At 47.8% G+C, this 23,403-nt stretch overlaps 1 protein-coding gene across 1 annotated transcript in view; it reads right to left on the reverse strand.

The window, feature by feature from the left end:
* Nucleotides 1-422: 422 nt before the first annotated feature.
* Nucleotides 423-23,403, reverse strand: part of FAM102A (family with sequence similarity 102, member A) — a 31,812-nt gene continuing 8,831 nt past the window's right edge. The window contains exons 2-11 of the mRNA XM_010135908.1: nt 12,339-12,459; nt 11,995-12,024; nt 8,171-8,287; nt 7,572-7,618; nt 4,833-4,987; nt 3,636-3,740; nt 3,229-3,418; nt 2,919-3,040; nt 1,745-1,814; nt 423-916 (exon numbers count right to left, since the gene is read on the reverse strand). Of these exons, the coding sequence (XP_010134210.1) occupies nt 871-916; nt 1,745-1,814; nt 2,919-3,040; nt 3,229-3,418; nt 3,636-3,740; nt 4,833-4,987; nt 7,572-7,618; nt 8,171-8,287; nt 11,995-12,024; nt 12,339-12,459 (1,003 nt within the window). The 3' untranslated portion in view covers nt 423-870. The remainder of the gene's footprint in view (nt 917-1,744; nt 1,815-2,918; nt 3,041-3,228; nt 3,419-3,635; nt 3,741-4,832; nt 4,988-7,571; nt 7,619-8,170; nt 8,288-11,994; nt 12,025-12,338; nt 12,460-23,403) is intronic.

The following is a 23,403-nucleotide window of genomic DNA, read 5'->3' on the forward strand; positions in this document are numbered from 1 at the left end:
AGGCTTTGTCCCCCAAGCTGCAACAGTGACTATTTGCCGAATCAGTCCAGCAAACAGGGGTTAGTCTCCTGGAACAGCAAGTAGAAGCCTCCTCCAGGTAAAATGTGGAACCTCTAAAGTGCTCCTGCTAATGCCGATAGACGAGCACTGCCCTGCCATGCCCAGCAGTGGAAGGGCGTGATGCCGTTAGTGGTACAACAAGCACTAGCGTTCAACCATTTATCGACTCCCATCTGGATTGCGGTAGTTTTCCGAAACGCACTTTTGGGAGATATTTTCCTATGAGAAGAGGATGTCTGGGGGTTTGAGGGTGAGGAGGGTGAAGTGCACACCGTAGCATACCTTGCTCAGTAAAACCGTTGCCTTGGACGGTGATGCTCCCTTGCAGTCAATGGAATAAAGCATCCTGCAAGTGGCCATTTCACCGTGTCACCAACAAGCAGCTCTCAGTTTGGTTAGACTGGTTTCCCCCTCCCCCAGTGATTTGAGAGTTCACAGTGGTATAACCCAACGTTTTGGGGAGACAGAAACTAAGAAGTCCCCTGTTGCAAGTGAACGGGTGGAGTGAGGGCTGCAGAGGAGCAACATCCTCTAGGACTAAGGATAAGCCCACAGATACCTTGCGTCTGACCAGAACCAGGGGGAAGGCAGGCACTGGAAGAACTGGGAAGTGGAGAAGGGTAATGCCGACGCAGGGAAAGTGCATGATCTGGAGTGGTCTCAGAGCAGTTCTGCAGTGCAAATGTATGGGGAGGGGCATGGAGAAATCCCTTCTGGAATGCTGCATGAAGAGAGGTAAAGGTTGGCATCCGTGTGGCAGCGGACTGGGTAGGGGGCCTGTTTCCAGCAGCTCTACCCTGTTCTTCACATTTAGTGGGTTTCAATCACCACCGGCTCGTAAACTCCAGATGAGACCCTGGGGAGGCAGAGAAGAAAGCCAGGTTATTTTCCTCAGTCACTTCGAGCAAGCAAGTTCTTATTCAGAGCTCTCCGCTCGCAGACATCGCCCTCTAACCCCACACAAAATACTGAAAATAACGACTCGGTCTGGCGAGAAGTCAACGCTCCTAACACAAACCAGACAGCTACGTGGCAAGCAAACACCAGAGCACTGGAAAGAGCTGGGTCTAACACATGAATCCTCCTACAGGACAGAGGAAAGGGGGGCGTATCCTGCGCAGAGAGCCAGTGTTCTGGGCTTTGCTGTGCCCTCAGTTTTGTCACCAACTTGACACATCTTTACCATTATTGCCTTTTTTTAACCCCAAAAGGTGGTACAAAGGCTAAAGCAGTACTAGCCAAGACACTGTACTAAGAGCTATTGTGGCAAGAAGTTTTATTTGTTCAGAAGTCTTTCATGAGAGAACAAGCCCTGGAGGACGAGGGGGAGGGAGGGAGAAGGGCCAGTAACGCAGGCGGCTGCAGTTCTGCTGCAGGCCAGGAGGAGGCAAAGCTCCCCGCCCTCAGCCAGCAAACGGAACCCACCGCTACCATCTTGTCCTTTTACTCCTCGCTTCTGTTCTCCGACCAACAGCTAGGCTCGCTTATGCCTCCTGAGAACTGCATGCAGACTCCAGAGCAGCGGTAGCCGGTCACCAAAGGGGTCCCAGGAGGGGTTATGCGGGAATAAAGCCACCATATAGACCATGATGTTTAGAAATGCAGCCAGAGGTGAAGGTTTCCTGGGTACAGACAGCTAATCTCTCCGGAGCCCCTCTCTCTGCCAGCCTTTCGGGGAGCCTACCTGTTTCCCAGCTGAATACCACTCAGTGTAGTTGTGCCGTCTCGGCTCACAAACAACCGCAGGTTACTGTCTGCAGACAGAAGAGGAAGACAGACATCAAAATCCAGACCCACCGCTGGCTGCCTGGTGCTCCCCTCCCAGATGCGGTACTCAATGGTCAGCAGGGCATTTCTGTGAACGCATGTGCACGCCTTCTGCAGTTCCCACACTAATACAGTCCCTGGGAACTCCCCTTCCTGCTCTGAAAGGGAGCCCCATGTACAAATCAGCCACAGCATTCAGCTTTGGAAGAGTAAATGCAGAGAAATTAATTCAGTGATACTCCTCTGACTGCTTATTTTAAGGCAATTCCATTGGTGCAATCTCTTGGTCAGCTGAGAAAGATCTGAACAGATGTGAGGCCTCACACTGCTCTTGTGGGGTCACCGGGGAAGAAACACAGCCTGTTCTGCTGGTGAGGGGTGGCTACACTCAGTCTAGCTCTAACAAACCCACACTGAGAGCAGTGTAAATCTCCACGTGATAAGAATGTTGCTATGTGCAGTGATTTAAGGCAACTAACAGTAAACTACAGAAGCACCAATAACAAGCTAGGCTGAAGTTTAAAACTTATCAAAAAACATCAGCTACCAAAAAAGATTAATTTCTGGGCTAAACTGGAAAATTAAAACAAGTGCAGTGATATTATTCATTTTCTCTTAACAGATAGTGTGACTGCAGTGGAGGAAAACCCTTCGCAGGCTCTCAGACAGACCTGATCACCAGCACCCTGTGACCCAGTCTTCTCGCAGAGACATGCTGTTTCCCTCCAGCTGTGCTCTCCTGCATTACTAACACCCTTGGGCTGACCCTGGACGAAGGCCACCAGGGCAGTACGGCTGATGTAACTGCTCTCCACTGCACTGAGGAATCAGTATTTTTCCCTGTCTCATCCTGTGTGTTTGAGCTACTGTTCAGCCTCTGCTGTAGTGCATAAAGCAGCAGTAAATGCTGTTTGCTAATCGATGTGCAGCTCTCAAATCCACAGGGTTTATCTACCACAGAAACACCTCACAAGCACCACAAGCAAACTGCTGTCAGAAGGGGAAGGGAGTCCATGACAGCTCTGACTAAAAGCTTGGCAGCCTTGCTAAAGGAACAGCCAAGACCTTCCCTTGGAGACGACTCCTCTCACCTTCAGTATTGCTGACATCTGTGAAGTCCTGACTCTGCATTATTTTCTCCACTATATCATCAGCATCGATCCTGGTGTCATCCACTCGGGTTGGGTGACTCTCCACTGAGTCCTTTTTCCTCCTGGAGAGAAAAAATAAAGGGAAAACTTACTCAGCTTTTCCCGACACAGACTTTCACATATTGTCCTGCTTCTCCTGGCAATAACCTCCTTCTCAGTGGCTACAATCCCATCTACCACTGCAAGAAGACAAAGGAGTAGACTCTGTCTCACCTTCCCGGAGAAGGGGCTTTGCTCCACAGCTACTTACCGGGAGGGTCTATCCATCAGAAGGGCTGGTCTGGGGGGACGAGGTGGTTTCTCGAGTTTGTGGTCCCGCTCTCCCTCAGGACACTCCACTGTCATGCTCAGCCCTCCGGACGCGCTGCTGCTGGTGGAGGTGTTCCGGCGGTGGGTCAAGTCCGACATACTGGAGGAACGGGAATGCTCTGTACTGTAACCTGCAAACACAGAGTGTTCGTCTGCAAACACAGATATTCTCCCCTTTCTGGCAGCACACTTAACAGCTTCAGACCAGCACTTCTGCTCCCATATACGGAGACTGACATTACAGAGCAGGGCGAGGGAGATGGCTGCAAACCACTCTCACGAGAGCTTGCTGCAGGAAAGAAAACAGCTGGGGCCAGCACTGGCAGTGCTGTGCGGGTCAATAGTTACCAGAGATCTTGGACTGCTGGCTGGCATAGCTGGAGTTCCGCGAGTGCCCTGAGTGGAAGACTTCCTCTGGGCTGGACAGGTTCTGATCTGGTTCTTCTGGGACACCTGCCAAGGAACAACAGGGCATGCCACTTACACCGTAACCAAGCCAGCACATTCCCGCTGAGCACCGTGGACTGGAGGCTGATCTTGGGTGCCAGATGAGGGAAAGGGTGAGTCTGTTGGCAGAGCCCTGCTGTACAGTCTAGCAAAGAGCTTAGGAGCAGCTGGGGAGTAGGGAAGACATCACGGAGCTTCTCTGTCAAATTTATCACTAATTCTAGCATCCAGAACCTGAATTTCCAAGCACCTCAGGGGCTTGAAGGATAGTGTCCATCCTTAAAAACATTAAGCTACAACCAAGAAAGCATGGAATGGCCACTGACCGTAACGTATTACAACTCTCGTTTGGGTGCTTCTGTTACCACCTTTTCCCTTCTGTTACTTTTGAGGGAACTCATGCCATTTAAATCACATCTGAATTTGATACAGAAGCCTCAGCATAATCTCTGCCCCTTTGCTACCGCCCCTGCTTGTCTCTCTTGCAGGAAGTTTACCTAAAAGTGCGCAAGTTAACACATTAGCCAGCTTTTTAAGAATAGCACTGGCACAGTGTGCTCAGTCACTGAGGTGCTGAGACTCGAGTACTATTTTGGTGCAGTGTGTCTGCCTGCACATTCACAATGTGCTGGGAAGGAAAAAGCGATGTGAAAATGCAGTGCCCTTGAAAATAGGCTCATACAGAAGGCAAAGAACTCTGCATCAGCAGCTGGAACAAGGCCATTACACCTCGAACCAACCTCTAAAATCTTCAGAGGAACACTTCTAGAAGATAAGTCTGAGAATAGCTGAGTGGAGAACAATGTTGCCACCGAACGCACTGGAAAGCGGGGATGAGCGCAATGATGAATTATTAAATCCCCAAAGAGAACAAATTGCTTTATCTGCACTAACAGAAATATGCAAGTAACAAAGATTCATCCTTCTCCTTGGCTGCACTTAATAGATGGTTTTGGTTTTCTCAATTTTCTTAATGAGTGGAGGGCTGAGAATGGGTGTAGGAAAACACAAAAGATTAAAGAGTTTTCAATTTACAGCTGCTGGGCAAAACAAGAGAGCGCCCAGCTCGAGCCAAGGCTCCAGGACAGGCATTTGTACCCGAGCTGAGAATGGTAGTTCGTGGCTTGGTCTGGCGCAGAGAGCCAATCGTGACTGAACTGCTGCTGCTGCTGCTGGTTCCTTCGCCCTTACAGGTCAGCTGCAGGGTAGAGTCCTGCCCCGGTATGGTGATGGATTTGGCGGTGGAAGGAGGCCTGTAATAAGAGGTGAAGGAGGTTACAAACGGCCAGACAGGGACTGGGAATTACCCACCCCCTGCACTGGCAACTCCCACTCTGCTCTACCCAGAGGATTCCCCCACCTGCCCCTGCCCTTCGTGGTGGGGGGAAGCTGGCAGTTCTCTGTGACCAGCAGCATAGCATGATGTTGGATTTTTGTTTTAATCCATGCAAGACTCGGGTCTTCCCCACCTTGTACTGCATCTGGACCACATTACAAGAAAAAGCAAGTTTCTGAGGTAAATCAAGGCAATAATGGACCATTCAATCATTACTTGGGATGACAGGCTCAGAGCCTGCACCACCCTCCAGAAGACCATCCAGGCAGAACTGCCCTTTCCCCCAACACGCGTCCGGTGGCCAGTTGGCTTCACAAACAGGAACTAGTTTGCTGTTGTCCAGCTCTCAATTCCAGCACCCTTTCGTTACACCTTTCTGACTCAGGTCAGAGAGAAACTCTGCCCCCCTGTGAGAGGGCTTTCGCAACCATCAAATAACCTTTCCATTTTTTAACTGACAATTAAACTCCTTTTCAGCGAGACTAAAGTGTTTTTCCAGCTGTCAAAATTAGTTTTCTGTTTACTCTGCGTGCTCCCAACATCCTTTTGTACATGCTGACTGCAGGGCAGAGCTGTGAGTGCCTGGAGCCCACTCCCTTCCTCCAGAAGCGTTTCTGGGTGGAAGCCATGGCATGTGCAGCGTGGCAAAGTGAACATTCCTGTTGGAGTCCTAACCTCCCTGGAGCCCCCAGTCTGAACTGGAACTAATGGGTCATGTTACACTTTAAGTGAAGAGTGAGAAAGCAAAACGTTTATTTGTTTCGGTGGGAACTCTGAGGGAAGATGCTACATGAGGACCTTTGCAGGATTTTGGGAGAAAGAATAACACACCGAGAATATTTTGCACGGGCAGGCAAACAGCTCTAAAGGTTTCAGGAAAACCACAGCATGCCTTCACCCAGAAAAAAACCCTCCCTAATCATGTTAGCAGTGATTTACGAGCCCTGGGTACTTTGGGGACTACTTTGCAGGTTAATAAGGCCTTTACAGCCTTAATCAAGCAAACTGCTCCTGCGGCAGCTGTTGGAGCAGCCCCTGGGTCTGTCGGCTGAGGCTGCTCTGCCCCCCTCTACAACACCCAGGAGGAGAAGGTTCATCCAAGCACTGCAGAAAGTCAGCGCTCTCGGAAGTGATTTTCCCAGTTTAACTCCTGCCTAATCCTCTAACGAGTGCCACTTCTCGAAAGCTCTCCTGACCAAGGACTATTCTACATGCAAAGCTTCCATTTTTAGACATTTGCACATCATCAACACATAAGGAAAAAATGGGAATGACTGTAAAAATCCTTTAAGAAAATTAAGAGGTTTGACTTCCAGACTGACCCTGCTTACATTAAAAGGATATTTATATCCAATTCTTTATCATTTTCAGGCACTCTGACTGTGGGACTTGCTTCCATAACGAAGTAGCAACAGGTATTTTTGTCTGACATGTTCCTGCCAGACAGTCTAGATTTAAAACACCTGTTACTGTTAGAATGTTATGGTTTAAGATATCCAAACCATTTTTATTACACTTTCTTCTGAAGCAGAAACCTTTCAGAATCAGATGACGCTGCATTTTGGGTTTGAAAGCCTCAGAAAATGCTGCAACACTACAGAAAAGCCATTCGCAAAATAAACCTACCAAAAATCATGCGGCATTTTACAACAAGAACAGAAGCTAATTTATTCACTTCAAGCTAGCTTCTAAAATTAGACCCTGTAGCCCAGAATACCACGGCTACAAGAGATGGCCTCAAGGTAAGCTTTCTCCTCTCATGCTGTTGGGAGTCAACACAAAATGTTTCTATTGGCACACGGCGGTTCTGCTGTGTCCAGTCACACACCATGGCAACGCTGCACTGCAGTAGGAAGGTAGATGTTGCCAGTATATTTGTTAGTTGATCCCCCAACAATTCCTTAAGCTGTGAAGCCATTTTGTTGCTTAACTGCACTGATTCTTTCCTATCATAATGCATTAAAAAAAGTGCAAGACTGAAAATTCTCTGCTCATAAACAGAAACTGTAAGCCTGGATCCCTGCAGAAGAATTAAAATGTTTCAGCCTTGCAGTATTTTTGTGGCTGTTTCAATTCAAGATCTTTATCCTGTATGATTTCTGCTGAATTGTGCCTGTTTCCAAGATTGTTTTCTTTGTTGACCTTTCCCTCCTCAGAGGTCAGTGAAACCAACCCCAGAGCTATGAGAAATTCTATCATTCACACAAAACATGAAGTTTGTCATCAACATCTGCTAACAGACTACCAGAGAAAATGGTGTGCACAACCAATAAGCAAGCTGGGAAAACCAGAGTGGAGAACAAACCAGTTAAGAGCACAAGCTGGCTACACTGCTCTGGCTGATTCTGCAATCCAGAGCACGAGTTTCAAGCTTTCCCCTCTGCTTCCCAATATCAAGAGCATCTTTTCCCCCTTCCCATCAATTTTAGCCTCCAGCAGAAAACTGCAAAAGACCAGGTGTCCTGGTCTGCCCAGAACGGGGCGAGCACCCAGAAACTCACGTTTTGAAGCAGGGGTCTCCCGAGAGCAGGGACATTCCGATTGTGACCTGGAGAGGGGGGAACAAGGTGCATCGTTGGCCATGCTGCAGTGAGCTCCTCACTTCGGAGCAGCCAGGAGATCAAGGGCTAGGTGTGAGGATTAGCAAGACCTAGTTCTTTCCAAAGGAAAGGGGTTGGGTCTTTAAAGGTCCCTTCCAACCCAAGCAGTCTATGATTCTATGAAACCAGCTTCAGGGATTTAGCAAGGCATTTCCCTCCCAGCCCCCAGCCTCTGGCATCAGTAAGTCCACGCTGCAGTGGCTCAGCAGGACAGCACTCTGGCCACCCTGACAATGCACTTAGAACTTTCCACCCTCCTGTTCATGGTTTCATTGAGGACAACAAATATTGTCAAGGGTTATCGCTTTGCCAAATGCATGCCAAGATATCAAAGGGCAACTCTGACAACGGGAAGCTTCCCAAGTCAGACTAGCAGCATAAAAGCAAAGTCCTGCTTCTCTACTTAAAGGACCTTCTCCCAGGCCTGGCACTGTACTCTGGCTGTGGTCTTCCCAAATTCAACAGCAGGATTTCCACTGAGACCATACTAGCTGTTGTACCTTTAGTATGGAGTTGTCCTGTCGGGTGTTCTTCGTATCGTATCCTTCCAGCAAGCAGCAACGGACAGTGGATCCAGAGCCCGCAAATTCTGCCAGATTTAGATCAGCAAAGCCCAGCTGTAGCCAAGAAAACAATGAAGGGGAAGGGGAGAGAACAAAAATTACTCAATACGTGGTGTCACACAGACCAAGGGCTCCTAGGAACAGGAGGTGGTACACAAAGTTGTGCTGTGAAGACCCTCTACACTTCAGGATGGGCAGGGTCATATTCCTAACCCTAAGCCAGGTAGACACTCAGAGGCATCAGAAAGCCAGCTCTGGGTGGAGGAAGGACGTACAGCAGTGGTGCTGGCCAGGACAGTGTTAACCAGCCTCAGCCATTGCATAACCAAGGACATGGAAGGTACTAGGTCAACGATGTGGAAAACACAGAACCACACATACACAAACATAAGGCACTCTTTGTATCAGGCCATCCCAGAATGCAGTGGAGCATGTGAACTGGGAGATGAAAGGGTATTGTTACAGAGGAGAGTGACACCATCCTGAAAAACAAATCCGAGACTTTCAGCACGGCAAGCTGGCGGCCCAGCGCCATGCAGCAGCGCGTGTGCCTCGCCCCACAGATGTGGCTGCTGGGCTGGGGAACTCCTGGAACAGTTTCCTCAACACCGCCAAGGTTTAACTAGCGAGTGGTATGTCTGAGAGGCAGAACGGAAAAGAAATATTTGGAGAGATTTAGTTGTGAGCTCTCTAAACCTTCTCTAACAAAGGGGAAGCAAATAGGGAAGGTGACAGGAAGCTGAAGATTACAGGCAAATTCAGAGAGGGTACTGATGCCTCTAGAGTAAAGACAAACACAACAAAGAGTACTTTTGTTTTTCTGCTCTAATTCCTGGAATTAATAAGGTATTTCAAAGAAAAAGTTAACAGCTTCTTCTATGCAGAGTTTTACCACAACAAGTCAGTCATGTCTCAGATATAATCTGATCAGGAAGAGATGCTGTACTCCTTATTTGGCCAAACTATCCAAGCATGGAAAGCCTGCATCACAACACACAGGTCAGCTTCCAGGAGGACACGGGGAGAAGGGGGAGAGGCTGCAGCTCAGCCCGAGCTGCTATTCTGTGCGTTGCAGCACAGTTCTCCTGCCCTTGTGTTGACAGCTGGGTGATACAACTGCACAGGGAGCCCCCAACAGCAGCACCAGCTCAAGGAAACATGGTGCTCTGTCATCTGTGGAAGCTGATGGGGAGTCACAGCACAAACCACAGTCACTGTCATAAGAACCCTGGCTCTCGCGGTTCCAAATCAAAAGCCTAAACCAGTCTGCACAAGATACATGATTCAGGGGAAGACAGCAGCAAGATTAGCATAGCTGCTTCCTCCATCCTAGGCTCAAATAGGAACGAGAGCTGATGGCAAAGGAAAAAAAAAAGTCTGGGATAGAGCAGGAACATTTCTTCAGCGGAAAAAGGAAGAAAGAAAAAAAATCCCCTAACTTTTCTCCCTCTTTTCTCTCTTAAGAATTTCCTTAACGCCAAGTGTTTCTCCAGCCCCTGCTGTAGACACTTCTCTGTTTCACCTAGCCAAGAGCTATGCTGCTTACTGAATATTCACTGATAAAAAAAAAAAAAAATCACTGTTTTTTTTCCTTATCTCTCAGAGATAAACAGGACGGAGAAAGCCACAGAGGGAGGTGCAATCCATCACTGTGACAAAACTGGAGGACAGAGGAGACAGGGCACGACCACACCAGCAGAACAACACGTCACAGGAGTGGCCCAGACCCAGATCCCTCTTCCTCCACCACAGCATTAAGTTCTCTGAAAAGATCGACACTGGAGGGCAGAGCGTGGGAGAACCCTCCTGCAGCCTATGCGGTGTGCTGAGGTCAGGAGCCCTTCCCAGGAAGCAGACTCCCAGTATATAGAGGAAGGATCCCTTACAAAAGGATGTTTTCAGATGTAACCTTTCAGAATAGTTTCCTCAGTTTCCCAGCCAGCTGACAGTGTTTCTTCCAGCCTGGGGAAAGAGTTTCCGCTTTATCAGTCCTTTCTGTTGGCTTCCGCTCTATGACCCCTGACACTGAAGAGCTGACAGTGTTTCTTCCAGCCTGAGGAAAGAGTTTCCGCTTTATCAGTCCTTTCTGTTGGCTTCCGCTCTATGACCCCTGACACTGAAGTGACATTAACGTCAAACCAAAAGGTGCGTGAGTCGATGGAAACTCTGTCTCGAGCACAAACAGCTCCATCACTCAGTCCCTGCTGGAGAGGACCAGGTGAAGAGGGTATTCGCAAGTGACATTTTCCTCTACATTTGCTGCCACAACTGGAGGAGTTTTCAGCTGAATGAACATAGTTTAAAAAGGTGAGGACTTATTGTTTAGAAAATTAGCTGCATACACCACACACTCCTGCTAGAAACACAATGAATTCCCAGACCTGCTCTGAGGGCCTGCCTGGAACAAGGCTGGTCCACAGGGCAAGTCTGCAAGGCTTAACTGCACTGTCTGGTGTGACATCGCTTGTTTCTGAACTGTCAAAATGCTCAGGTCATTTGTTGAATTCTAGGAGAACGCGTCTGCCTTCTTCTGAGGAGACCAAGCAAGATACCAGCCCAAGAGACAATGAGTATTCGAGCTTTGGTCTCCAATTCTGGGCTGGAGCAACTAGGTCTCTTTCAAAATGTCACTAAACACAAATGGAGACAGAGGGAGAGGGAAGTAGGTTAGAATATGACCTGAATAAGAGCCCAGGTTAACTCCACCATGGTGACGTGTGTTCAGCCTTCCCTTAATTCTGCATTTCCAAATACTGTGGGAAGTTTGAGGATGGACACAGCAGGAGGGACAGGCTGATGCATTTACTTTGTCTCGGAGGCACGTCTCTTCCTCCAGCTATGCTGCTCTCCCTGGACCGGCAGCTCTGCAGGATGGAGGAATAACCCCCCACTGTGTGAATTCAGTGAAAGAGAAACTGATGGCCCTAGAGACCATGACCTAATTAGCAACAAAAAATGAACAACAAAAAATGAGCAGCAACATTGCCCTCCATCACGCAGCACAGAGGAACAGGGAGCGAGTGCATTCACCTTTCAAAGGCAGTTGCCTCCACGGTCTCAGAAAGGGTATTGATTAGAAGAAATTCTTACAAGGTCTTGCGTGACCTGAACATCTGTTTATTAGAAACAAGCAGCAATGACTCATTTTCAAACAAACATAGTTTTGGGTTGGCTCTGCATGAGCTCAACTCCTAAGCCAACATTGTCTCTCGATCCAGCATAAAGAAGAGAAGGGGGTGGCCCATTGTCTCTCCCATAGCACAGGAAAGAAAACGGGAGGGAACAAACCAAAACTAACATCCCTGCTAGTCTGTTTGGTTTTTGCCTCAGTGCCCCCTGTGCTTTGGAAGGCAGCAATTTCTGCTCTAGGCTTCTGCCCGCACTTGCAAGGCAGTGAGGTGCCTACCCCAGGCACAGCTGGTTGCTGTGTTCAGGAGAACTGAACTGAAGTCTGTGTTTCTTTATTAGTGAGACGCTGCCAGAAGCCAGAGAGTTCACATCTGACTCAGAACTTCCCCAAAGTTTGAGGACAGGCAGATCATCTTCCCAACCCCCTTCTCAAATCCACATCCAGTGCAATCTGGATCCTGTCCCAGCAAGTTTTTTTTTTTTTTTCCAGGAAAATCACTTAACACAGGCTTAAACTAAAGAACATCTCTCCAGATTGCTTCATGCAGCAACCACTGGTTTCTAATGGGTGTAAAGTACTAACAGACAAGACCATGACCACTCTGCCACATTTGCCCTTTCTGTGCTCTTACCTTTGAGTAGGTTTTTCCGCCCTTCAGCTCCTGTAATGGGAGGCAAAACAAACAGGAAAAGCAGCTATTATATGTGCTGGGGAAACAGGGGGAAAGTCATTACTCAATCCTGGGATTTGCTCTCAGGATTTCACAGACTCAAGAGTCACCAACACCCTGGTCACTCCCTCCCTCCGTCAAGCACCCTCGCTGGAGGCAGAGGTTCTGTTCCAGTCACATCCTGCCCCAAACAATCCTTCCTTCCCACCACTGTTCATGCAACTTCTTGCTGCCAGAAAAGCAGCTGGTAACCAACACCAGCACACTGGTGATACTACCTGCCAGAAGCAGAAGCTCATGCTCACCTTACGGACAGACACTCGGCAGACACAGGGGTCCAGGAGTCCCGTGGCTGGGTTGGCACTCATTTTACACACAAAGGTGAACTTCTTTTTCCAGCGGACACAGTTTTCCTGAACTTCCTCTCTATGAGAGTGTAAAAAACCAAAACAAAACAAGTTGTCAAACAAAGGTACAATCCCAAATCAATCGCAGCTATTAAATATCTTTTCTAATGACTGGCAAGCCAGCCTGTGAAGATCCTCAACGCCACCTGAAACGGTGCCACACAAAAGTGCCGTGTTAGCGTCAAGCTTTTCTCTAGTCAATACAAGTAAAATCCACCAAGGTTACTGGAAAGACTAATAATCATCTCATCAACAGAATTTGCCTTCAAAACTCTCACAAGCGCTCTGACATTTCCTGCTTAGCCAGTTTAGCTCATTCATCGTCTGGCCTGGACAGAGCCAGCCTCTCTATCAAAGTGGGCTGAAGGTTCACAAGCTTATCTTCCCTGATGTGCTTGTTTTGTACAGCCTCTGTACAGCAAACATGCTACGTGTCCTGGACGCCCTGTCCTTCCCAGGCAGCCATCCTGCTTCTTAAGCTGGGACTAAGCCAGCAAGGACGACCAGCTCAAAGGAGGACAAAAAACGCACATGAAAACGCTCCTGGGTGCACGCAGACAGGACCATGCCAAGCAAACATCGTGCTTCAAATCAGGGAGGGTTTCAGACCATAGATCAGTCCTAGTCAGGGAGGAGGCAATTTTCCTTGCACAGCCTCTCACAGCCCACCCTGATCTGCAGGGCAAGTGGACAAGTGCGTGCTCCAGCACAGCCGGAGCCACAGGAGGAAGAGGAGCAGCCTTCCCGAGGGCAGGAATTGCTTCAGCTATAGCTTTGGCTTCTACAGAGCCCTCAGAGGAAGCCAGATTTCGCCCTCCAAAGGAGGCTAGTTCAAAGCAGCCAGGAAACAAGGTGTGTGGGTGCTTCCATTGGACTCTGGTCCCCCACTGATCCTCTGCAGGACCTGATCCGCTTAGGGCTCAGAGCTTGGCCCTAGGCCAATTAAGTTCTCAAAGGGAAGGCACTTTTGACAGCTCTGAGCTAGCAAGTCTTGCTCTTATCTCTCCATTTAGCACAGGACAAAGAGGCAAGGGCACCAGATACAAGTGTTCGCTTTAGCAAGGAAAGGGAGGCTCTTCCCACCATCCGACCAGGGCACAGTGCGAGCCACAGAGATCCGTGGCAGAGGGGAGAACCATCAGTCTTGATGCTGCCTCACATCTCCTGGATGGAGGAGCTCCTCACATCTTCCAGGAAGAAGGAAGGGGCAGAAGCAGGGGTACTGCCCAACAAGGCCTTCTGCAGCCCCAGGGTGAGCCCAACAAGGCTGATCCTGACCGAGGAGGTTCCTGCAGCCCTCAGAGCTGTTTTGTGGGACCTGAATGAGCTGGCCAAGGCAAACACAGAGAACAGGAAAGGGGTCGCTGACAAATAACTGGAACCTGTAATCCTCTGTAATGCAGATAAGGGCTGATCATCCCTGGGAAAACAGAAGGCAGCAATCCCTTCAAGGCAGTGAACTTAAACTCCTTCCAGACAGAACTAAGGCTGGCTATTGAAGTCACTGGAAAGTGAGACATTTAAAGTGCTGAAAATACCTTTGAATCTGGGATTAATTCAAGATGAGATTTTGCTCTTATCGCTCCACTGTCCAGCTCTTTCAGAGGGGAGAAGAAACACTTCCACAGGGATTAAAAAGGCTTTGCCTATAATAAATATTCACCGAGCCAGCCGAATCAGGCAAGTTGAATTACAGATGTGAGGTGCCTTAAACCTGACTTAATAGTAGATATTTCAGATGACCTAAAGGAAGAAAAACTCAGATATGGATGAAAAAAGAAATTCATCACAATAGAAAAATGCAGACGCGTGTGCTTCAGAAACACCAGGAAGGTATATGGGATGCAGAAAAAACCAAAGATTTTAGCAACATGAGTGGTCTTTAAAAAGGAAGAGCTATTTTCTAGAGAGCAAAGCTAACGCTGCTTCTGCTAACGACACCAGAGCTCGAAGCTGAATCCTGGAAAGCAGCTACAAGCGAACGATCTTCAAACTGTACAGGTACAACAGCACATTGCTGCAAACTTCGGTCACAAACACGGCTCAGAGCTGTCTCACTGTCACAAGTCAGCATTTCAGTGACTAAGCTCCAGCTCCCGAACGCCCATCGCACGCGCCTGGCTGCCCTCAGCAGCTTTGTCGGTAGGATCGGCAAGAACTGCTCGAGCATGCGACTTTCCTCACTCACGAGTTCTCGCCCCTATTACAATGCAGCGATGATTAAGCATCTGCTGGATGCTGCTAAGCCCAGTGAAGGCTAATTACTTCAAACTGTGGCAAAAAGTACTGATTAGCAATAAAGAGCTTCTTCATAGCTAATTTGCTGTTAGCATAAGCTCTGCTAAGAGACATTCTGCTGCTTATTAAGGGTGTATGTTGGCTTGCCAAAGCTGCTGTAGATACCACATGGCGCAAGGGATTAGGAAAAGGATTTGGGGGGGTTTACGTTAGCACATGAACCTGAGCTGCAGGTGCACGCGTAGCTTGGGGCTTTCTACGTTTTTTTGGAACAGTCTGCACAGGCTGGCAAGGAGTTTACCAGATAAAATGCAGCACTGTTTTCCAGTCACAAGTTTCACAACCATTCAACAATGACTTTCAACTTTCTTTTATACTTTATAAAGAGTGGCTTTTGAGGGTGGGGACCAGGGCTGTATCATTAGACAAGTGACAGCACTATTGTTTCAAACCAAATTCTAAAAAATTAGTTCCACATTTCCAGAAGATGGCGTGTGGGAAAGCGATGGGCTTTGTCTAGCCACCACCCACCAAGCTATCGTTAACACTGGTAATTAGAGAACACTAAAATCGGAAAAAAGTGGACTCGGATGAGGAGCAGTTTTGTATTTAGACCTAGAATATTCTCTGATGTACAATTAGGAACCATCACACAGAAACCAAAAGCACACAAGAAGCGTGGGGAGGGCTGCAAGGAGAGGCGTTTCCTTCCATCCTAATCACAAGACACCTAAAAGCAAAGCAGAAACTAACAGCTTAAAACCAGAAATGTCTAATTTTAAGTTTCACTCTGTATTTGGAGTGCCAGAAATAGATCAGACCAACGCCTGGTACTAGGTGCTAATTCAATGGGTCTTCAGAAGTTTTATTTTAAAAAAGCCATCTGTACCATCTTGCAAAAAGACTCCCAGAAGGCTGAATCCCTGCCAAGCTGAGCTTTGCCCTCTTCCAACTTGAGACTTACTCAAAGCTGTGTAATCACTCTTCCAGACCTAAATAAACCTCCTCAGAATAAACCAATGCAACCCTGCAGCAGCTTTTGTGAAAAGCAGAGTTCCAGAAAGACCTTCTTGGGGTCTTCAAACCCTAGACCTAGCTCATCTACCTCCAGCTCTTTGACCAGCCAGAAGGGACAGTTTGCTGCATCCCCCAGCCACCATCCTAACCCTAGAGAGGGGATCTACCAGCAAAACAGCAATTAGAGGATGTTTCACCACAGCATGATATGAATCCCAGTAATGGGGACAGTGCACAGCAGTGGCCACCTCTTCATCTACTTCCACAGAAGCAGCAGTGTGCTTGGGGAAGCCACCAAGGGCTCTCTGGGTTCGGGTCTCGTACACAGCCTCACTGCAGCTCTGGAGACAGGCGGAGGAACATGCGATGAACAGATTTTAGAGAAGGGCTGTTTACCAACTGCGATTTTGGTGCCATGGACAGAGCAGTACTGTTAGAGAAGCCACAAAGCTCACTATGAATGCAAGTCAGCTAAAGCAAACGCTTCTAGAAGCGGCCACATACACGACCCATGCTATCTTGGGTGACCACGGGCCTCTCTCTCACATGGAACACTAGCTAATGAAACACCAGAAGAGAGATTAAAACTTCTATTTACAGATTCAAAGCCGAGCTGTGCCCAAGTGGGTATCGGGTTCAAACACACAACCCACTGAGGCAGTTTTGCCTTGCTGGAACATTGAGCAAAGCAGATGTTTCACTCTTGCTTTACGGCAGCAGTCACACATAAGACAGTTAAAAGTAGGAAGCATCATAAAAAGGCCACAGGCTTACTGGGAGGGCAGTGACAACAAAGAATAGCTTTCCAATTTCAGGAGAGCAATGAGTCTCAGTCTGATGTTTCATGTACAGGAGCAGATGTGAGAAAACCTCAGACTAAATGAGACAGTATGTAGATAAGTGCACACAAAGAGCTTCCTATTCAGATTTTTTCATCCTCCTCCTTGACACAAACCGGGAGGGCAGACTCTCCTATTTCTGATGCCCAATCCATATGCTCACTGTCCCCTCTCCTGGAGATGTGGATCTGTGTCAGACCCTTCAAGCAGAACTAATCCTCCTGCCTGCTCGCAGCAGACTGCCCTCTCCATCCTGGTTCACCAGCCCGTTCACCACTGCACACAGGAGCACACCACCACTGAAGCAGCATCTCCATCTGATAAGGCACGAGGAAGATAACACCATTTTAAAGAGGCCAAGGAGTCAACTCCCAGCTCCGATTCATTTAAGTGTGATGGATTAAAAAGCAGCCCTTGAAGGGGCCCTGATGCAATCCAGCAACGGGTCTTTTGGGGAGGAAGGTAACACAACCTCACAGATGCAGGTACAATCCTCTCAATCACAGAGGGAGGAAAAGAAAAAATAAAATCCTGTCATTTCAGCAGATTGCATCTGAAGGGCATCTTCTACAGCATTTCTATCCAGCTCTGCTTTCAGCTGCAGGGACCCACTGTTAGGACAGCCTGATCTGTTCCCCAGCGTTTTCAAAGGCTGAACTAGAGCAGGATCACTGACAGTCCTTTAGCTTGGCAGAGACTGGAACAACACTGTGTTATGCTCCAGGGAAGACAGTTAATACTTTAACCAGGTTAAGTAGGAGGAAAAGCTGTAGGAGAGACCTTTGGTAAGGGCAAGGGAAAAGTCCCTGGAAAACCTGTTTCAAAGCTGACTTTAAGATGCCCAGGTGAGTAACCAGTATTCACACCCCTGTGCTCACAGCATGCCAGAATTTATACTATCCTACAGACACAGCAGATCCTGCTGTGAACAGAAGGCCTAATCACTGCCTAGAAAGCATAGAAAAGACAAAGCTGGGTGAATATATATATAATAGAAAGCAAGCCTGCATTTAGCCATTAGCTGGTTTAGATATAGGATCCAGAACCTGTAGGTATCCCCAAATAATGGGTTAGGACAGGGCACTTCACTGCAGCACATGTATTATTTAACTGCAGCTCTGAGGCTTTGCTGCAGTTCCTGGCAAGGAAAAGGAGAGGAATCGACAGCAAACAAGATGTACCATCAGCAGACAGGACACCAAAGAGCAGCGTGGAGCATATCGCATCAGTAGGAACTTAGGGCTGCCATCTTCATCTTGTTGGCAAGCTCACGCAGGCCAAACACGGGTAGAAAATCAGAAGCAAACACGATACAGCAATAGGTGCTAGGAAGTTCAGTGGAAATGCAAACCAAGAGCGAGAGGTAACCCTGCCGTGTTCCTTGGGGAACACCATACAGGATCATAAAAACCCACCTGGACATGCAATGCATGGAAATTCATGGCAGTTTAACCTGGAGGTGCAGAAGTGCTTTACAGCAAATTATTTACGTGGAGGGTTTTGCCTTCCTTGAGCAGTAGAAGGGGCTGCAAATAGCTCTCAACAATAAAGTTACTCTCTTTTGACTGGGCTTACATCACTGACCAGAACAACTGCCAACCCAAAGAGCTGGACCTCTCCCCCACTGCGAACAACCCCGTATTCTCCAGCTGACAAGTGCTGGTTGTTGTGTAGTAGACATTAGCGGTTATGAGGGAAAAACGGCTCAGAGACAGATGATGCAGACTGTGTTACTAAGAGAACTAAGCGAGCCTTTGTCACTTAAGCAAGTCTTATTTCGACATTTCATGCAAGTGTTTTAAACAAGGGTTCCACAGTAAGGTCATCACATCTACCACCTACTTGCAAAATTAACTTCTCAATGGCCCTTGGTGGAGGACACCCACCCACACCACCCTGTTGGCATCAACTTACACTGCTTAATTTAGTTCTTCATTTGCACCAGAGGGGAGACACGCATGGGCTCTCTAAAAGCCAGATTTGAACACCAATGCTTTCAGAATGAAGCATTCACACAATCTAACATTTCGGGGGGGGGAGCGAGGCAAGCTTGAAACACTCATGGAGGGCTTCACCATGCTTGCTCAGCTCTGCCTCGCACCAGGAGATGGACATCCATCCACTCCTGCTGTTCACTGGCAGCTGGGCAGGTGGGGAAAGAGCCAGTGGGGAAGGAAGAGTAGGGGAAAGTCGGCTCAGGAAGCTAGATTCCACTTACGCAGCCAACAGCACAGTCTGCGTAATGCCCATTTGACTGGAGAGGCAACAAATACAGGAAAAACTGTTAACAGCAACCGTACAGGAAAGAAAAGAGCCAATGGAAGAAACTTGAGAAACAGTTGAGAAACTAAGGTAAGGAACAGTCAAGCCTGATTCACTGGCGGAGAGGAGATGATGACGACAGCACCATGTATGTGAAAGGCAAGAGTGGAAAAGAACTGGAGCAAAACCAATGAGGCAAGCATGAAATAAAAACAGAATATACAGAGTGATTGAGAAATCCTCCTTAGGAATAATCTGGTATCTTGCAGGCAAGTGGTTGACTTTTTATGGCTTTAACCTTATTTCCAGAAGAAGCTTTTGAACTGCGTATTACAGTTCCCTCCAAGGCAGTGATCAATCTTGATAAAGGTCCACCACTACAAGCCAAGGAGTGGTAATACCTACTGGAGGATGGAGGCAGCAGTCAATCACCAGCAGAAACCCCTCCAGCATCAGCATTCCTTGCTGTGTATTAACAGCTTCTTTTAAAGCAGTAATTCAGTTATGTCTGGACTCTAGTCACGTGCCTGCAGATGTGTCTTTTACAAGTGACAGACATGAAATCCTGCACCTCATGCAGAATGTCCCATAGGCAAGAGCTTTCCAGTGCAGTTCTCATGTTCTCCAGATCACTGCGCTGGGTAGCCACACTCTCCGGGGCTTCTAAAACCCAGCATTGAGGGTTATTTCAGAAAAAAATATTTCCAAGCACTCCTTGTATTTAAATCTTAAAACCTTTCAGCTCCTCCTAACATGGAATATGTTAAAGATAATGAGAAACAATGGAAGCTATTAAAAAACAACATGTAGCTAGTGATTGAGTGCCACAGCAGAGGTTGCATAATGAAAGAAAAATTATGCTAAAAGGAGAAAGTCACAGAATAACGACCCTTTAAAACTTAAGCTATAGAACAATTCAGATGAGTTATGGAAGGGTGGAGCAGGACAAAGGGAAACAATTCTAACAGACTCAGTTGCTGAGCAGCAAGGGACATGTACACGGCACTTTACAGGCAGGACGTGCCCAGAAGAGCCAGTCTGCCTTGAGATGTTGATAATGTACATTCTGCCACCTCAAAGTGGAGACGAAAAGGCAGACATCAGAAGAACAAGGACAAGAAGGGGCTGTAACAGTGAACTCTGTGCAATGCATCCACTGTTACACACTGTGCTGCAGACAGACCAACCCGAAGCAGCACACATCCAAGGACTTCTTGCCACATCTACAGCGCACAAGCTCTTTTTGGTCAGAGGCCAGGGATGCGTGCCAGGAGCACAAACATCACAAGCAAAGAACCACCAAACTCTTAAGTGTAAAGAAAGGAATAACTGGATAGATGAGTCAGTTACTGAAGGACAAGTCTGTAATAACGCGCATATCGAACACTGAAAGACGCATTCGCTTTTTTTGAACTCTGATCATGCACTGAGTCATCACACCAACTCCTACTTCCATTGTTCTGATAAACCACACCGAGCTGGATTAGCTGAGAACGAGCCATGTGCCGGGCTGCCCAGCCCATCACCAGTGCTCTCTTCTCGTATGTGAATTCACAAAGATTTCAGTTACAGCAGAAACAGGAACGGGTCGGCATTGCAGATTTCACTGCTGTCTGCCCCAGTCTGCCACTAGCTACCATCCTCAGGTTGCTGTGTGTTGTTTCTCTTGCTCCCGTGGTTGCTCTGTGCTGCAGAAGACTGGGCTACCCTGCAGTTCACACCCAGCACATGCTGAAGAACTTGTCTAACTCCTGGGCATAAATACCTTTCAGATCTGATTTTCCACAACGATGACCACTGAACAATCAAATACGGTCTACGTATAAAACAGGCACGGGGACACTTAAGAAGGGCTACTGAACTCTTACCTGCGCCTCCAGCCAAGTCAGCTGGAGCAACAGGGGATGAGCAAAACCAGTTGAGAGACTTCCGTGTAACTGGGGATGGAGGGCAGAGGGCGAGGGGGCATTCAGGCTCATTACCAAGTCAACCGTACAGTAAAACCCACCAATGTTTAGAAGAAAAAAAAAATATCCCAACTCTCCCCAGGCCTGTTTGCCCGTTCGACAAATCACAATTCAAATTTCCCCCGTGGTTCTAACAGAAAGGGGAACTAAAGCCTCAGGAGGTCCCAAACGCTTCAGAAAAACTGTAAGGTTTGTTCAGGCAGGTGCTCACAGGATGAAGGTAGATCAACCCACCACATTTCAGAGTCAACATGTTTTTGTATCACCCTGTAGCACAGAAAGCCCTTCCACTTCTGGCAGACCACAGATGTAAGATGAAGATTCAGCAATTAGCCGTTGCTGATATATTTATAAACTTTATTCATCCCCTAAGTGTTAGCTGTCATTCTGAGAGATGCCAGATTTGCCTTTCGCTGACTAAATTTAAAGTGCTAGTGAAGAAAGAGAGCCCGTAAACTCCAGCAAGGAGAACTCTGATAATACCCCTTCCACAAAGGATACAAGACACAGCTACAAGGAGAAAGCTGTGTTTTTAAACAAGATGCTTTTTTAAAGAAAAACAAAAGTTTCCTTTCAAAACAAACAAAAATCCACACCCCCCCCCCCAAGACCAGAAAAATCAAGACATGGGCCAGCTCAGGGCTTTGCTGGGGTAGTAAATCTGGAAAATTGAAAGCTTAAAGGGAATTGACACAAGACTGGTAACAACATCCCTAATGCAAGTGATGTACATGCGCAGAGACAAATCTTTTTGTCTCTAAGGCATATTCAGGGCACACGAGAAGATACTGATGCCAGAATAGTGAAGTGACATTGCTTGGCCGATATCAACCCTGTTTCAGCCAGGAGAGTTTGCCAATGTAGCTGTACCAGAGCAGTCTTTATAGTGCAAAGTAACCTGCACATGAGGCCAAGTTCATTTCTGGAATAATTTCATTAATACCATGTGATGTATTAATACCGTGTGATGCAATTTGGCTCGAGTACGCTGAAGAGCCCTTCACTAAATAAGCTGAAGTCAACCCCAGTACTAAAAGTAGGTTTAGTTACCCAAGAGGTAACACCCTGCCGTGTCCAGACATGCTCCCCCGTGAGTTACATCTATACAATACACAGTCAAAACCAATACAATGGCCCAGGAGAAAACCCTTCCTATGTTAACATGTTTCCTCCCGCGGTGAATACAGGTGCTTTATGGTGGTTTCTTTACCAAGACACCGTTCATCAGTATAACACCGGTCACTGGTTTTACGGACAAAGTACCTTCTCCCCAAACCTCTGTCCCCCTCCATCAATATCTATCCCGGTAGGTAGAGTTTATCAGCAAAAAGGCTAGTCAGCAGAAGAGGCTGCTGAGTAAAGCCTGCCACCCTTGACTCGTCACTACACTGTGGTGATGGGCTGGGACTTCTGGAGCCTGCCCGTCTTAATGCTCCTTCCCTTCTGCCCCGACTCCTGAGTGCCCCAGAGCTGGTGTTATGCTGGAGTGCCAGAGGCAAGTGGGGAGAGAAAAGGGCCTGAGACAGGGCAGTTAGAGCGGCTTTTGCTCCTCTGGAGCCACAGCTCCACAAAACACACAATTCTCTAAGACAGACCAACATGTCATGATGCAGCTTGTCCTAATCAGAGAAGGTAACTTAATAAGTTACATCTGGGTTAAAAATCAAAACAGGGGAGAGCTCTGCAGTTTGCAACAGCAGTTGGTGCTGGTTAAGCCCCTGGGAGATGCGAGCAAAGGCTCCCACTGCTGCACTGCCAGGAGCCCATTTCTGAGCATCAGAGAGTTTTCACCTCCTCTGTGGCTGTCACTGCCAGCTATATTCAGACACGCTCCCTCGATTCTCCTCTGCTGAGAGAAATGGCACTGGACATGTGTACGCATCGCTTCTGGAGGGAAAACAACGTGGAAGTTTGTTCTGGAAGAACAGAGGTGTTTGCATGGAAAGCAGGAAAAGCCATTGCTATAAATGTACATCAGAAACAGACGTTAAAGAGAATGATCGGCTACTCCCCGTCCAGCAGAAAAAGAGTATTCAACACAGCAGAAAGGCAGCAAATGTAAGAAACAGTTGTAGGAATACAGTCCTGCACAAGACAGTTTGCCTTGGGGCCAGGAGCACTGGGGGCTACTGAAGGCACAGGACAGCAGCACTGCTCCTGAAAGGAGTTCAGCATTCATGCAGATGCAGTTGCCTGGTGTTACTGGAGATAACCAGTAAGCGGGCACTGACAGAAGCCAGGAGAAGCACTTTCCTGCGGAGGGGCTACTGCATAATTAACCTGAAACGGAGGCAAGCAGCCTAGCCCCGAGCAGCCCTTACTGCTTGGCTAGAAATCAGGACACTGCACTGGCTAGGGCTGGTACAGCAAGGCTGCGTCAAAGCGTGAACACTATTGCTCCGTTCCAGGGCAATGGAATATTAACGGATCTGGAAAAAGTGCTGAATTATAAATGCATTCCTCCCCCATATTACGTGCTGCAGGCACAGCCTAGGCAATGATGGGAAGAATAAGAACTAACAAGAGAAACAGAAAAAGCATGGTGAAAACACAACCAGGCTGGCAACCCCAGTCCATACACACATGAACACAAACCCTCTGAAAACCACGATACTGCAGCCAACCTCACCTTTGCTATTT

The sequence above is a fragment of the Buceros rhinoceros genome, unplaced genomic scaffold (assembly GCF_000710305.1).
Source record: "Buceros rhinoceros silvestris isolate BGI_N320 unplaced genomic scaffold, ASM71030v1 scaffold10935, whole genome shotgun sequence".
Classification (NCBI taxonomy): domain Eukaryota; kingdom Metazoa; phylum Chordata; class Aves; order Bucerotiformes; family Bucerotidae; genus Buceros; species Buceros rhinoceros.